This window comes from Antedon mediterranea, chromosome 9, assembly GCF_964355755.1.
Source record: "Antedon mediterranea chromosome 9, ecAntMedi1.1, whole genome shotgun sequence".
Classification (NCBI taxonomy): Eukaryota; Metazoa; Echinodermata; class Crinoidea; order Comatulida; family Antedonidae; genus Antedon; species Antedon mediterranea.
Genome location: NC_092678.1, coordinates 25,153,397 through 25,168,986, shown reverse-complemented (window position 1 = coordinate 25,168,986; position 15,590 = coordinate 25,153,397). Strand labels below are relative to the sequence as shown.

The 15,590-nt window shown below is 35.6% G+C and overlaps 1 protein-coding gene across 2 annotated transcripts; it reads right to left on the bottom strand.

The window, feature by feature from the left end:
• Positions 1-1,014: 1,014 nt before the first annotated feature.
• On the bottom strand, positions 1,015-15,545 carry LOC140058682 (uncharacterized). Of its 2 annotated transcripts, XM_072104385.1 has the most exons (14): positions 15,409-15,545; positions 14,708-14,971; positions 14,260-14,404; positions 13,699-13,766; positions 13,401-13,496; positions 12,992-13,087; positions 12,597-12,743; positions 12,254-12,508; positions 11,445-11,612; positions 10,943-11,026; positions 7,777-7,806; positions 6,075-6,147; positions 4,622-4,823; positions 1,015-4,345 (listed from the first exon to the last, which is right to left on the bottom strand). In XM_072104385.1, exons 1-14 carry the CDS (start codon positions 15,499-15,501, stop codon positions 2,266-2,268), a joined length of 3,801 nt encoding a protein of 1,266 aa, XP_071960486.1. In that variant the 5' UTR covers positions 15,502-15,545; the 3' UTR covers positions 1,015-2,265. The 2 variants fall into 2 exon arrangements, with proteins under 2 accessions (XP_071960486.1, XP_071960487.1); XM_072104386.1 differs by lacking the exon at positions 7,777-7,806.
• Positions 15,546-15,590: the final 45 nt, after the last annotated feature.

Sequence of the window (15,590 nt, the reverse complement as noted above, 5' to 3'; positions counted from 1 at the left end):
TTTTAATTTAATATGTAAGCAGATATGTTGTAGATATGAATTCATGCAGAATATTTACCACTCGGATGTTATGACGTCATCGTATGGCCACACGAATGTAAAATATCGGATTTTTTACTCTTTCGTTATTGCTCATCACATTAAATAGAGCGCATCTCGCTTATACGTATTCCATTTCCTCAGATATTTTAATACTGTCTAGATCAATCAACTATCTTTCCCATGAGTTAAAAATATTTAATTTTTATGACGTCATCGTGTCTAAAAATGTAAATAACGTGGGTCACCTTATTTCATCTTAACAGTAAATTTCAATCTGTTATAGCTCCGAGTCGTCAGAATAAAAAGTGATAATCATGAATTAAACGTTTTCTGGAAGCTATTTGATTGTAGATACGAATTCATGTAAACATTTTGCCAATTAGATGTTGTGACGTCATCATATGGCCAGTTGAATAAAAAAAATCGTATTTTCATCTCTTGCGTAAAAGTTCATTGCGTTTAAACGAGAGCGCATCTCACTTTTACGTGCCCAAAATTCATCAAATTTGTATTAATGTAATTATTTAGATAATTATCTTCTAAAATTGTTATCTTTAAATGTCAATTTGATGACTTCATCGTGTTAATAATTGGATTTAAAAGATGGGTCTCGTAATTTCGTCTGTGCTACACTGTATATAACATATACAGTTTATTCTGTAAATACTGTAATATGCTGTATGCTACATAATAGGTACAATTCAGCACTGTAAACATATTTATTTCATGTGATAGGATGGCATAATAATTGTCGAGGTTCATATAGTTAAGTATGTGCATGTTGCGTTTGCGCGGATAACCCGAACTCGTCAAAGTGATGAGTTCAAATCTAGTGTGATTAGTAATTGTTTGGATGAAAAGAAGTTGCACACTTGTTTATACTAAACTTTTATTTGATCTCACCATGCAAAAATACAAGATATTAGATATATTACTAAAATGAATAAAAATTAATGAGAATGACTCATTGCATATATTAAATTACACTTTTATTTGGAATTTGAATTTCTTTATATTTTTTTGTAGTGCGTCACCAATCACGATGTTTGATGCTTTCCAATAATAATTGTTGTTTATTTATAGGGTGCCAATCTACATCAGTGCACTTGAGTTAAATGATCCTATATAATATATAAGTACACTACAATGCATGACTGAACATAAATATATAGACGTATTTTGGTCATCCGGTGTCACAAATCGAAAAGCTCCCTATAAATACATTCCCCTTAATTGTAATAAGCTACTTTGATATAAATTCATAAAGACAAATTTAGGCTTGGTTCTCACTAGAACGCAACGCAAGGATAAAAGCCGCAATGCGAGCCAATTGACCAATCCAAGCGATGGATTATCCGAACCGCTCCTCGTGATTGGTCAATTCGCTTGGGTTGAGGCTGACGTCCTTGCGTTGCATTCTAGTGGGAACTTAGTAATTTTAGAAAATCAACACTATAATATATTATTTCTATATACTATTTATTTATTATTAGACAGAGTTTAAAGGGGAATATGCACCAAAGAGAATTTCCCATTAAATAAGCAATTATTAGATTTTGAATTATATTAAGGCACTTTAATTAACCATAACCCAAAAACTAACTTTAAGTCAAAGTCTATCATTTTAAGTAAAGAGTTGTAATGTAACAAAACATTTTATGATGATAGATATATTTATAGTGAACTATATATCTCTATGATATATTCCTATGAACAATAAAAAAAAAATCGTTTGATGATAAAAATAATTACAAGTAATAATTAGAAATTGCACAGTACTACAGTACGAATAAAAACTTGTTAAGAATAAAAACTGGTTGATTTTCATGTGGTACAAAAAAGAGAGTCTAAGTATATGCTTCAAAATAATCCAAAGGTCAAAAACGTTTACTATTCAAATGAAAGAAGTACTTATCAGATTTTTTTTTGCCGAGCACAAGTTGATTGGTTCATACAGAAAGATGCTTGGCTACTAATCTAAGGGTCCTGAAATATGTCCGAAATTGTTCTCATTACCAAAAAAAAAAAAAACTCCACTCCCAAAGACTTGTAATAAGACGTTGTATATGTAGAGCATCTTGTGTATATTTTTTGTCTTGTGAACAGGATTGCCACCTTTAAGAAGGATAGTAAATAAATTCACTTATTGTTTTCCTCTGTAATTTGCCTAAATATATAAAATAAAATAAATAATAAAAACATTTCTTGTGCATCCCACCGTCTTTATTCAGCATGATTCGGTTTATTAATACCAACGATTCGTAACTCTTGATCATCGTGGATCTGTAACCACTGCTGCTGAAGAAGTTTGATTAAACGATCTCTCTGCTGCAACGTTTGTACGGTCAGAAACCAGCTGACGCTGTCTGTACGCTCGTTTTCATGCGACTTCTCACTAAAGTGTTCTTTGCTAACATCAACAACTATCTCAGGGTTGTCAAACGTGAGTGTCAAATTCTTTGGCAATGCTTCGTTAACCTCAACCTCTCTTAAGCTTTTAGTCGGAATGACTTCGGTTACTGTGTACTGTGAAGTTTCAGGAATGGATCTGGCATAACTTGGAATGGGGTAACTAACGTGATCCTCTTTGCACAAGGCTAAGTGAGAATCGGTTATAATGAACGTACGGGTCTCATACACGGCCTGCTCCTGCTCACTTGGATGTTTCTGTTTCTCAAGAACAAGCGAGTAAGCAACAACTTTGACTTCTTTTGCAACAAGTTTTTTATCTTTCACTTTCTCGGTGACAATATACGCTAATTCCGTAATTGTTTCTTCATTCGGGTAAATAAATTTAACGTCACTTGGGTGTACAAATTCAGAGGTTTCATGACTACTGCGATCATTAATAGACGCTTTGTACATATCTGCCCACGAGGAGGTTCGCAAGCGATCGTCGTCTTTCTCGTTGCGGCCCGAGACAGGAAGTGCATCCATGAGTTTCTCAATAAATGTCCGCGTCTTGCTGAACTCTCTCGTCATTAGCGTAACAGTATCCGCACCACTTTTTCCAGTTAGGCGTAGTTTTTGATCGAATAAACCAACTATTACCTCGTCTAAATTCTCAAAATGTAAAGTATGCTGGCATTTCACTCTGTTTAAGTAAATTTCCGAGTTCACGTTCAAGAGGTCACCGCTTGCCGAGGTAGGCACTCCAGGACGACCTGCGGAGAAATTCATAACATTGTTTGCGTTGTTACGCATTCCAACAAAGGAGTCGCTTTGATATCGTTTGTGACCTCTAAAGTGCTGCTTTTTCAACTGAATCGCTTGATCACTGACAAAGTATAATGCCTTGTTGCTTAGTAACAGGCAATAGGTAAGTTCCTCGTTTGGGTGAATGTAAAATATCACCTTTGTCCATAAAATATGACTAAGCCATTCCTTCTCTTTTGAAATTTGTGCGACATTTTCATGAAAATATTTGATGATTTGTTCATCTTGTAGGCAGGCTAACTGTTGTAGTGCAGGGGTCAGATGAAGGTCGGTCACTTTGTTACATTGGGTCAGGTGAGCTAAATGAAGTTTATCATCATAGCATGTACTCAATCTTATTGTTTTTTCATCGTATACAATATCAGGTAAATCATCCGCTGAGTTCACTAACTGTTCAGTTGCAACTTCCTCCTGCTCTATGCATTCGTTTGATGCTACTGCACCTTCTGCAGCTTGATCGGTACTTTCGTTCTTTCCGGTAAAGTTTCCTGAACTAGCATCATCAATGACTGGCTGTACAACCGCTGTAGGGCTGTTTGGTTTCTTGATGCTTGGGCCTAGATTTAGTCCTCTTGCACTGCTGCTACTAGACTTCCTAGATGACCCACTTTCACTTTCCGTTTCAGTCTCTTGTAATCGGCTCTGCTTGTCCGCTTCTACTTCCTCCACGGCATTCAAAGAGTACGCTAACACGCTGCCAATCATTTCCTTACTTATTTTTACCTTTGTAGATTTCAGCTCGACTCGACCCTCAAATAAACTACGGAGATACTTCACAAAATCTTCCTGTAATTCAGCTGACATGCTTCGTAAGTATTCGGCAATCGACGGTCCGTTATTGCCCGGCTTTGTATACTCACTTTTAACCGATTTACGCTCTAATGGTCCGCAGGTGTAAAGGATTGGTCCCAAAAGTTCCATACGAATTTGCAATAAAAGTGCATTTAATTCGACAAGGTTTCTAACAGAGTAGCGAGGAATTTCTTCAAAGATAACAAGTGCCAGTGTTGTTGGGTTAAGTACAAAAGGCTCACTTCTTTGCTGACTCTGCCATTGTAAAGTGGGTTTCCAGTCTGTATCGTTGGCCCTGTCAACAACACAAACATTTATAATGGTATATTTATTACAAATAATCTTCACAGTAAAACTGAATTGCGATTGATTTTAACATATTTGTATAAAAATATAAATCTAAAACATAAAAAAGACAAAAAAAAGGTGCTGCAACTATGCATAAAACATATAATTGTTCACTTTTTTAAACTAGAAATAAGGTAATTTTTTATATTTTTCAAAGACACTAAAAACAAAATGATGGACATTGAAAGTTTTTAAAAAACGACCTTAAAATTTGAATACAAACCTTCGTGGATTTGATAGTGAATTATTCTGAGATGGTGTTGGAGAGCGCCCTCGTTTGGGAGATTTGCTGCCTTTGCGACTTGCTTTTGGTGATGTTTGAGGGGAGTCTTGGAGTTCATTAAAAACTTTCAACCACTTTTCTCCACTTTCATTTCGTAAGGCTTCCACTTTAAAGCGATATTGTGCATTGTCAATCTCAGTGGCTGGTGAAACAATTACAGATATTTACTGAATAAAGTACAATAGTTTTGTACATTATTTCATTTAATTTTTCAAGGTTAAACACAGTAAAATATAGCACAAAATTATTTTCGTTTGTTGATAAAATACTATGTTTATAATACTGATAAAATACATTGTTTAAAATACAAGTAAGATTGGTGTTTGTAATGGTATAGCAAGATTGGTGTGTGTAAGGGTATGGCAAGATTGGTGTGTGTAAGGGTATGGCAAGATTGGTGTGTGTAATGGTATAGCAAGATTGGTGTGTGTAATGGTATAGCAAGATTGGTGTGTGTAATGGTATAGCAAGATTGGTGTGTGTAATGGTATGGCAAGATTGGTGTGTGTAAGGGTATGGCAAGATTGATGTGTGTAAGGGTATGGCAAGATTGGTGTGTGTAATGGTATGGCAAGATTGGTGTGTGTAATGGTATAGCAAGATTGGTGTGTGTAATGGTATAGCAAGATTGGTGTGTGTAATGGTATAGCAAGATTGGTGTGTGTAATGGTATAGCAAGATTGATGTGTGTAAGGGTATGGCAAGATTGGTGAATGTAATGGTATAGCAAGATTGGTGTGTGTAATGGTATAGCAAGATTGATGTGTGTAAGGGTATGGCAAGATTGGTGTGTGTAATGGTATAGCAAGATTGGTGTGTGTAAGGATATAGCAAGATTGGTGTGTGTAATGGTATAGCAAGATTGTTGTGTGTAATGGTATGGCAAGATTGATGTGTGTAAGGGTATGGCAAGATTGGTGTGTGTAATGGTATAGCAAGATTGGTGTGTGTAAGGATATAGCAAGATTGGTGTGTGTAAGGATATAGCAAGATTGGTGTGTGTAAGGATATAGCAAGATTGGTGTGTGTAAGGGTATAGCAAGATTGATGTGTGTAAGGGTATGGCAAGATTGATGTGTGTAAGGGTATGGCAAGATTGGTGTGTGTAAGGGTATAGCAAGATTGGTGTGTGTAAGGGTATAACAAGATTGATGTGTGTAAGGGTATGGCAAAATTGATGTGTGTAAGGGTATGGCAAGATTGGTGTGTGTAAGGTAGCATAAAATGATCAAAGTTTCCAAGTTTCATTTAATTGCCTCATTGCAGTAGAGAGAATGAGTTTCGCATCCTGTTGGTTTTCCATCTTGAATATACTTGCGACAATAAATGTGGGGGAATGTTCTCATGCTTATTGTGGTGACTATTTACACTCATGGGTGGACGATACACTTACATGCGGACTGATTTGATCCTGGTGAATCGTTAGTACTGTTGTCTGGATCAATTATTGTTGCTTTGTTCACTTTCTGGAAAGACAAAAATTGTAAACCTTTTTTATACGCATCCAACAGCGAGCACAAACTCACCAATTACAGGATGGATAAACTATTTTATAATTTATCATGCTTAGGCTCTGTCTACACTATCATGTGACAACCCTGGCTAGGATTGAACCATGGACCTTGGGATTCGCAGGCAAGCATGATAACCAATAAGCTACAGCTCCACTACTTTATTGGGAATTTCAGTACTTTTTGACCTGCAGATGACGAGAAAACTAATGCAAATTTGATAAACAATAAGTATTTATGATAGAAAAGGACTTAAACACAAAGACCACATTGGTAAAGCAACTGTTCATTGTAGAAGTACTAGTTATTGACACCATTTCAAATGAAACAAAACCATCACCAGTAGCTGAAACATTTTGTTGTGGTTACAAAATGTTGAGGGTTGCATATGATTTTCAAATAGTACCAACTTGGGTAAGGTTCAAGAGGAAATTAAGTTAGTTCTTAAATACACTTTAGACAGTGTGGTGGTGGTGGTGGTAGAAACTCATCTAGAACTACAACCATGTTACACTAACATAAACTTATAAACATAAATAAACGGATGTACCCATACAATAAGCCAGTGATAATATTAATAGTGATACTGCCTAAATAGTTTTAAAAGCACAACTCCTATTATATATGCCAGCCTATATACTGTTATATAATATATATTGTATTATATAATCTGTGTGGTAGACTTGATCCAGATCATGAATAATAGTGCTCGATACAGAGGTAGAACAATATAAATGAAAAATCAAGACTCGGGTTAATATTTCAACATTTCAGAGCCTAACATCTGAAGATTGAGGAGGTATTTTTATCTCTCTCATGAAACAGTCTGTAGTGTTAATAAATATGTTGAAATATTAACCTGAGTCTTGATTTTTCATTTATTGTATTATATAATAATATGTTTATTGCACTTGCAGCAGTTGTGAGGCAAAATAAATAAAATTTTAAAATAAAAAGTTGAACATAATATATTCATTGGTTAGTTAAGAAAACCTATTCAATTTGAACAAATCTGGTTAATTGCTTTTTTGTTATTTTATCAATATAATGTAATTTAGTCTTTGGTTAGAAAAGTGGCAAGAAAAGATATAAAGACAAAGCACTTTCACCGCATTCTAAATTCAATTCGTGCAAAATACAATGGTTTGGTTCTGATGAAGTGGAAAAACTAATAATATTGATTTCTATGTCTACAACAACCAGCAGTATTGATCAAATTGACGGTTTGTAAAAGAAAGAACTTAGCTTGAAACAATAGTATAATTGTCTTCTGAAAGTCTTGAATTAATATAAAACATTAAATTTGGTAAGGAAACACATTTTAAACAATGCCAAATACGACTGATTGGTTCATTTATTTCTTCTTACTGGTTAACTTCTTCCGTACAAGTCCACGACCAGAAAAGACCATTCCCTACTCTTTTCGAAAAGTGAGCCAAATTCTTAATCGCGCACAAGTATGTACTTGGAACACAAAAGTCATCACAAAAGAATTGTTTCAACCAAGAACATTTGAGCATTGTTACAAATCATTTCATTTTCAGAAGACAATTTTTAAATAGCATGAAAATGAAAATATATTACTGTTAGACTGGAAGATTCTGCCGTGTCATCCTATATGATAATACAAATATAATACAAGATAACAATACTGTCATTAATACTTTTAAACTTATATTTAGGTTAACCTAATATTATACCATCATGTTGCATTCACAATCCATGTGGTAGAAGGTCATTTTATACTATGCAAGTTTGGCAAAAAAAGAATTAAAAAGATATTTAAACAATAAAATAATGTCATTAGCAAAAAACATTTTAACTAGCCTCTAATATTCTCTGTGATACCGACACATTAATTAATAATTTAAATAAAAAATGTAAACTATGCAAACACACAATGGAGGTCCTACAGTATGAAAGCAAGGCAATCTAACAATAGGATGCTGAGGTCCTACAGTATGAAAGCAAGGCAATCTAACAATAGGATGCTGAGCTCTGGAAATCAATGTGGCTGCTGCGACACGATCACTTCAACACCCTTAACAGACACCGCGCCGCAGAGAATATGTACATAGTACAGTACTGTTGGTATTTGTCGCAGCCAGACATAAGATCAGAGGAATGTTGCTAGTTCCTATCTTGGCAAAGCAAGCTCAGTGTCCTGTTGTTAGATTGCTTTGATCAAAGTAACTTGCAGGCAAGGACTTAAAGGGGGGTTCCGGGTTTAAAATGAATAGTAAAAAATGTAAAATATATTTGTTTGTCTCTTGAACGGTAAAAGTTTCAATTTATATAAGCGCCCAGTGAAGCAGAACGAAGGCTGTGAAATCAGGCCAGATTACAAGTGCAGCTACGGCAAAATCACACTGTGGTTACAAAATAGGAAATTCGTGAAATGGTCCATCTTCCGACGACTCGTTATCATTAACCATATCAATTACTTTTGTAAAATTATACTTATCTGATGTAATTTTAGTCGGTCTTCCCATTTATAAAGTCAATTTTTTATGAAAATTCATCAAAACAGTGAAAAATTATATATGTTTGCACTTTACGTTTGCCGATTTTCGCACCGACTTAGGGAAAATCAAAATCAATGAAGCGTAACGTATACTGTACATTCCTGCTGAGGATCGAGCGAGACGACGATACACGTGCTCTCTCTGCTGCCCATGCCTGGCATAGTCACGTGATAAGCAGATACAACCATACCAAACCGGTCGGGTCGAGTATACCCCGTCTATAATCACAACATGAACGATGTACAGTATTTGATTGAAGGTCGACTCGACCTACCGGAATGGTATAGATAATATAGCTCGAATGAGAGAGTTGGAATATTTGTGTAGTGCAGCCTATAGTAAAAGGCCTGGTAGTATCAATTCGCATAGGGTCTACTACACTTATAGCTAGCTCAATTTTTAACTGGGCCGGATCGGCTAGGTCTCCTTCCTACTACCTGGTCTACTTGCTTGATGCATGAGTATCCGCTTTTTTGGAGAGTAAACTAAGCCTATTTTATTTTAGGCCTACTTAGACGATCGGGACACCATACGTGTGGACGGCGATCGGACCTTGTTTTGCTTCAATATTTACAGTCGATTTTGTAGAACGTTTTAGGTTTAGATTGTTTAGGAGTTTGGTTGATAGGATGGGTTTTGTTATTTATGGGCCAATCGTCTAGTAGTAGGCTAGCTCTAGGCCCATGGGCCCCATTGTTTTAACGTAGCCATCGTGGCATGGAATCCCTAGTCAGAATGGCTCTCGCCCATTAGGCTAGGCCTAGAGTAGTATTGTACGTGAAGCCGATAATACGATCTGTACTATGAGGTATACAAATAGTATAATTTATGACTCCGTAATCTGTACTAAATTTTGTATTTCATTAAATGTCAAATAAATATATGCTACTACTGTTATTATTACACTTTAGGCCTAGCTTAGAAAATCTACAAAAAATGTATTTCACAATGATCGGGTGGTTGTCGTTTGACATGGGAGAGAGATGTAAATTAGTTGACAAACACAACGTACATGACGTCGCGAGTTTGGAATAAATACGTGATTTTGTGAATATCTCATGAATATTAATGAGCTTCCCTAAGCTGCTGAAAAACAGACTTTCCATGAAGTTACCCTAAAATGTATATGAAATTTAATTTTTTTAATTTCTCGTTATTACTTCTTCATTCTGACATGTCTATATTGTTATAATATTTTTTATTTAATAAATAAACGATATTTAAAAGCAATTTTAAACCCAGAATCCCCCTTTAAACCTGTGTTTACAAGCCGGCCAATCATACTCACTCACTCACTCACTCACAATGAGTATAATGGCAGGCAAGGACTTAAACCTGTGTTTACAAGTCAGCCAATCATACTCACTCACTCACAATTAGTATAATGGCAGGCAAGGACTTAAACCTGTGTTTACAAGTCAGCCAATCATACTCACTCACTCACAATAAGTATAATGGCAGGCAAGGATTTAAACCTGTGTTTACAAGCCGGCCAATCATACTCACTCACTCACAATGAGTATAATGGCAGGCAAGGACTTAAACCTGTGTTTACAAGTCGGCCAATCATACTCACTCACTCACAATGAGTATAATGGCAGGCAAGGACTTAAACCTGTGTTTACAAGCCGGCCAATCATACTCACTCACTCACAATGAGTATAATGGCAGGCAAGGACTTAAACCTGTGTTTACAAGTCGGCCAATCATACTCACTCACTCACAATGAGTATAATGGCAGGCAAGGACTTAAACCTGTGTTTACAAGTCAGCCAATCATACTCACTCACTCACAATGAGTATAATGGCAGGCAAGGACTTAAACCTGTGTTTACAAGTCGGCCAATCATACTCACTCACTCACAATGAGTATAATGGCAGGCAAGGACTTAAACCTGTGTTTACAAGTCAGCCAATCATACTCACTCACTCACAATGAGTATAATGGCAGGCAAAGACTTAAACCTGTGTTTACAAGCCGGCCAATCATACTCACTCACTCACAATGAGTATAATGGCAGGCAAGGACTTAAACCTGTGTTTACAAGTCAGCCAATCATACTCACTCACTCACAATGAGTATAATGGCAGGCAAAGACTTAAACCTGTGTTTACAAGTCGGGCAATTATACTCACTCACTTACAATGAGTATAATGGAATATAATGGTATTCAATAAAAGAAATGATGCTGTATTTTTATCAACATTGCTTATTACATTGTTACCTTTTTATGAGGTGAACTTTGCTTCGTTAACCTTTCCTTGTGATCTTTAGATTTCTGAATCGCCATTAGTACAGCTACTGTATCCTGTAACAAAAAAACCACAAAATAATAATGCCACTTCTGAACACTTAATAATAATAAGGATACCTTAGATGCTCATGGCGCATTGACACAATGCAATGAATGAAATCATGTAGAAAAGTCAAAGTCTTAAGCTTTAATTTAAATTCTAAAAATTATTTTAGAATTATTCTAAAACTTGTGCACCTATATCTTACAATAGACACAAAATTGTAAAGAACTGATTGATATTTGACACCCTCAAGCACTGTCTACACTATCAAACTTTATGTGACAAAAAATATGATATGCCTATATATGGACATAATGATATCATATCACTACCATATTAAGGAAATCACTACCATATTTGGGCACATCACACTTTTTTTTTGTCAAATTAGTTTGATAGTGTAGACAGAGCTTCACAGTACCAACTTACCTTCTCTTTCTCAGACGCTTTCTGGCCGTCCAGGTTTAGTTCCGACACTCGACTCACAAATAATTCAAACACTTTAGTTCTATAATCTTGAACATTAGTAATTGGGTTTCCATACATCTGTAGTACTTCTATACAAGGCAGATTGCAAATATGACTAACTTCCACCACCTGTAGTTATAGTAGAAAAATAAAAATCACAAAATTACATTATATAATCCAGCTAAAAATTCCGGCAACATTCTCCATGTTCCAGGTTTGTGGCTATGGGTGGTGTCGTGTTTTGATCGCAGCTCCACAAGATGCATGGAATCGCGATAAAAAAACAATATCTTTCCATGGTATTGCGTGGGATCATGATAAAAAACAATAATTCGTACAATAGCGATAAAAAACTACGAAGTAGTAGGCTACGAAGGGTTACGCATTGGAATTGATTAATAGCTGAATTGTATATACCAAATGTACAGGGAAACCAGCCTGTTTATATCATAATATATTATCATATTTGTATTTCTCAGGGCTACGTTTGCACAGTCTGCCTAGTTTGGCATCGATATGATAACTTCACCCAATATTTATTATTTGAAACATCCCGAGAAACCCCACTTGAGAAAATATTAAGCTCTGTCTACACTATCAAACCTTATGTAACAAAAAATTGTGATGTGCCCATATGGACATGATGATGTCATACAGTATCACTACCATATTTGGGCACATAACATTTTTTTGTCAAACTAGATTGATAGTGTAGACAGATTTTTTTGGGGGTCCTCGATCAGAAAAACTATAAAAGAAGTAGAACTGACATTTTCAATTTGATTCCTGCTGATGTCCAGTTCTACGAGTGAATACATTTTATTCATCCCTTTCAGTGATTTTAACTTGTTACCAGTTAACCTCAAGGTTTTCACATTGCCTAGCCTTGAGTGCAGACAGTCCATCTTTTCAATCTCATTGAATGATAAATCCAGGTATGTGAGGCAACTTAGATGTTCCAAATTGGTGATTTCAGTAATTTTGTTGTTGCCAATGAACAGGTATTCAACCTTTGCTAAAAGTTTCTAACAAGAAAAAAGAATTTTAATTAATTTATCTGTAGAGAGACAGAGTTTTAAATAAAAGTTGTCAGAATAAATTAAGTAAACATACGACAGTTTCATCTATAGTAGGCAAATCATTACGACTGAAATCTGCGGTAGTGATGCACTTCCAGGCTGGCACATACGCTGTTGTGCAACCGTCGTTCACAGTGTTCTCGGGGGCTGACCAATCCTTGACCGACGGCAGTAGAATGTCCTGTAACCAAGGACAACAATAACAAATAAAGGAAGTTATCAATTGTATACGCATCTAAGCAACTGGCCAATTACAAGAGGATAAATTATTTAAAAATAATTTATCTTCAGCTTATAAACTAAGTCTCATTTGAGGCTTAGAGAGTGGAGTTGAAAAATTCATGAGTAACAGTACAGCCCTGTCACTAGGTCAGGATTGGACTGGGTTTGGAAGGCAAGCATGTTAACCACCAAGCTCCACAATAATACCTTAACGCTTTTAGCTGACTTATGTACACATAGTGTTTGTAACGTTTTCTTCAATGACTCTAACCCAAAAATCATCTTCAAATCACAAATATCAATCTATAACAAGAACCAAAAAACAAACCTTAAGCTCTGTCTACACTATTAGTTTGACAAAACATACATATATATGATAGTGATATTCCCAAATATGGTAGTGATATTCCCAAATATAGTAGTGATATTCCCAAATATAGTAGTGATATTCCCAAATATGATAGTGATATTCCCTAATGTACTCATATTTCACACCTACAGATATTATACCACATAAACATTACATTGAAGTTACTGCAGTAAATGTAGTTACTGCAATACATGTAGTTACTGCAGTAAAAAAAGTGTTCATATAAACAATAAAGCAATCAATTACCTGTAAGTGGATAAGGTTTTTAAATGGACTGATATCAAACTGAAGTTCATCGACCTTTCTATTACTGGTGCCTAGCATGTTATGTGATCCAACAATCTACACAAGAAAACAGTTTATATAAATTAGAGACTTACTATGCAAAGGAGTCAATTGTAGGTTTATGAAATATAAGTTTTGGCTATGAAAACTTTATGTAACAGAGAACATTTTAAGGATTATGTGAAAGTTTCTGGAACATGTACTGATGTTACAAAGTCAGAATACAGATTTTTTTTTCGAGTGCATTATAAATATTTACCCTGAGATATTTTAATTGCGCAAGGAAGTCCATGATGTGACCTAGGTCATTACGGGCATCTCCAGTAACTGTCAGCAAAAAAAAAAAACAGAAATGAGTGAAATTAAAATGTCAATTAATCTTTAAATTCATATTAGTTCATGACAATTTCATATAATTTGTTTGGTTGAGAATATAACCAGCTGATCACATAATAGAATTGTCAATTACTGATCTTGTGTACGTAAAAACTAATGTTGTTTGACCCTAGAATCTGAAGTTAAGAATGTCATATTATAAGGTTACAAAATTATACAAAGCACATTACAAGAAGGTGAGTCCCGTGTTCATTCCGAACGTAGGGGAATAAGCTGTTAGGAGCTCATTGTACTAAGCCTCAGCATTATGTGGTACGGTGGCCAGTTCCTTTCCATGCCGCCTTTTTTCTCCCTAGTATTTTCAACCAGGTACTCATTTACAGCTGAGTGGACTGGAAGTTGTCGGGAATTGAACCCGGGTCTATCTGTATGACAGTCAAGTGTCCTAACCACTCGGCTATCCAACATTATACTGTTCACATACCACATGTTGGTAGAGGTAACTTGAGTCTCTCAGTAATAGCAAACAACTGCATTGGTGTCATCTCACACACCTCACCACTTGATAGGATAAGATCACCTTTCTCATAGAGTTCCCTGGCAAGAGCCTGGGATACACCAGTCACATCCTTTAAAATATAAAACAATGTTTTGTTCAGTGGCATAACATAGGTATTAGCTGTCACACTCACAGATCTAAAAATCTTGATGAAGAAGGTTAAAGTTTGTTCACCCCATAGTTCAACCACTATATACTACCCGGGAGAGGTAAGTATGACACACATCGGACAAATGACGCACCTATCCTGTCGTATAAGTGTTATACAATTGACAAGTGCATAAGTAAGTTAGGATAGAGATCGTCAAGTAACAAATGTCTCAAGCTGTCAACAATCTTGGTGTAGAAGGTTAAAGGTTAAAGTTCAACTTACATATATATCAAACTCAAGGAAGCGTGAAAGATGTGACGGCAACGGATCGTATCTCTCCATCAACTTCTGCAGATAAACTGCCAGTTCTTGTTTACGCTTCTGAATGAAGGATTTAGAAGTGTTGCCGATGAGTTTCTTTGGCGGCAGAGCAGACTTTTCTACTTTTTTATCCGACACTAATTTCTCGTGCAGCTCGTGAAATTCACTGTATCTGTGTTTGACGGTCCAAAAGCATTCTCCCATTGTGACTTGAATGACATATACCTGTGAAATAAACAACATCAAATTATAATTAACATTTTGTCAAAATGTTAACATTTGTATTATTGTAATTACATTGACACTTTAAATTTTCCATCCTATACAGTATATATATAGGCCTAATATTATGGATAAGACACAGCTTGTTTTTGTAAAAACTGCATTAATATTTATTGACAAAATAAGCCTATCCTATAAGTAGTATAGAAGCCCATGTTTAACGGATCCGGTTTTAACTATATTTAGATTGGGTAGGCCTACTAGGTTTGGTAAGTATAGTAGTAAAGCTGTCTATATCCTGCCACTGGGCCGAATATTCCTGTGGCCTGGCTGTCCCTCTCGGCCTATGGCCTAGTAGTTAATTTAGCTGACTAGGAGGCCTAAATAGGCTAGCTAGTACAGTAGGCCTAGCTAGCTAAAAAGGGAGATTCAATGCTTACCGTAAATGTTTCTACTTGTTCCGTAGCAGTTATATCAATACTTCTAGCATCACTACCCATATTTGGTGTATTGCTGTTTCCTATTTGTGCCATTTTTATGCTATTACAAAAGTTAATTTAGCGTAAAGCTAGGCCTAGCTCTAACTAATAATTGATTTTTTTTTCGCGACCACACATTCTCC

Bases quoted from the DNA above. Each gene is read 5' to 3' on its own strand.
- LOC140058682 (XM_072104385.1), bottom strand. From the start codon at position 15,501: ATGGCACAAATAGGAAACAGCAATACACCAAATATGGGTAGTGATGCT. The intron at 13,767-14,259 runs GTATGTGAACAG...TTTTGCTGACAG, and splicing joins GTTACCTCTACCAACATGTG to TTACTGGAGATGCCCGTAAT. The intron at 11,613-12,253 runs GTCAGTTCTACT...CTATAACTACAG, and splicing joins GCAGGAATCAAATTGAAAAT to GTGGTGGAAGTTAGTCATAT.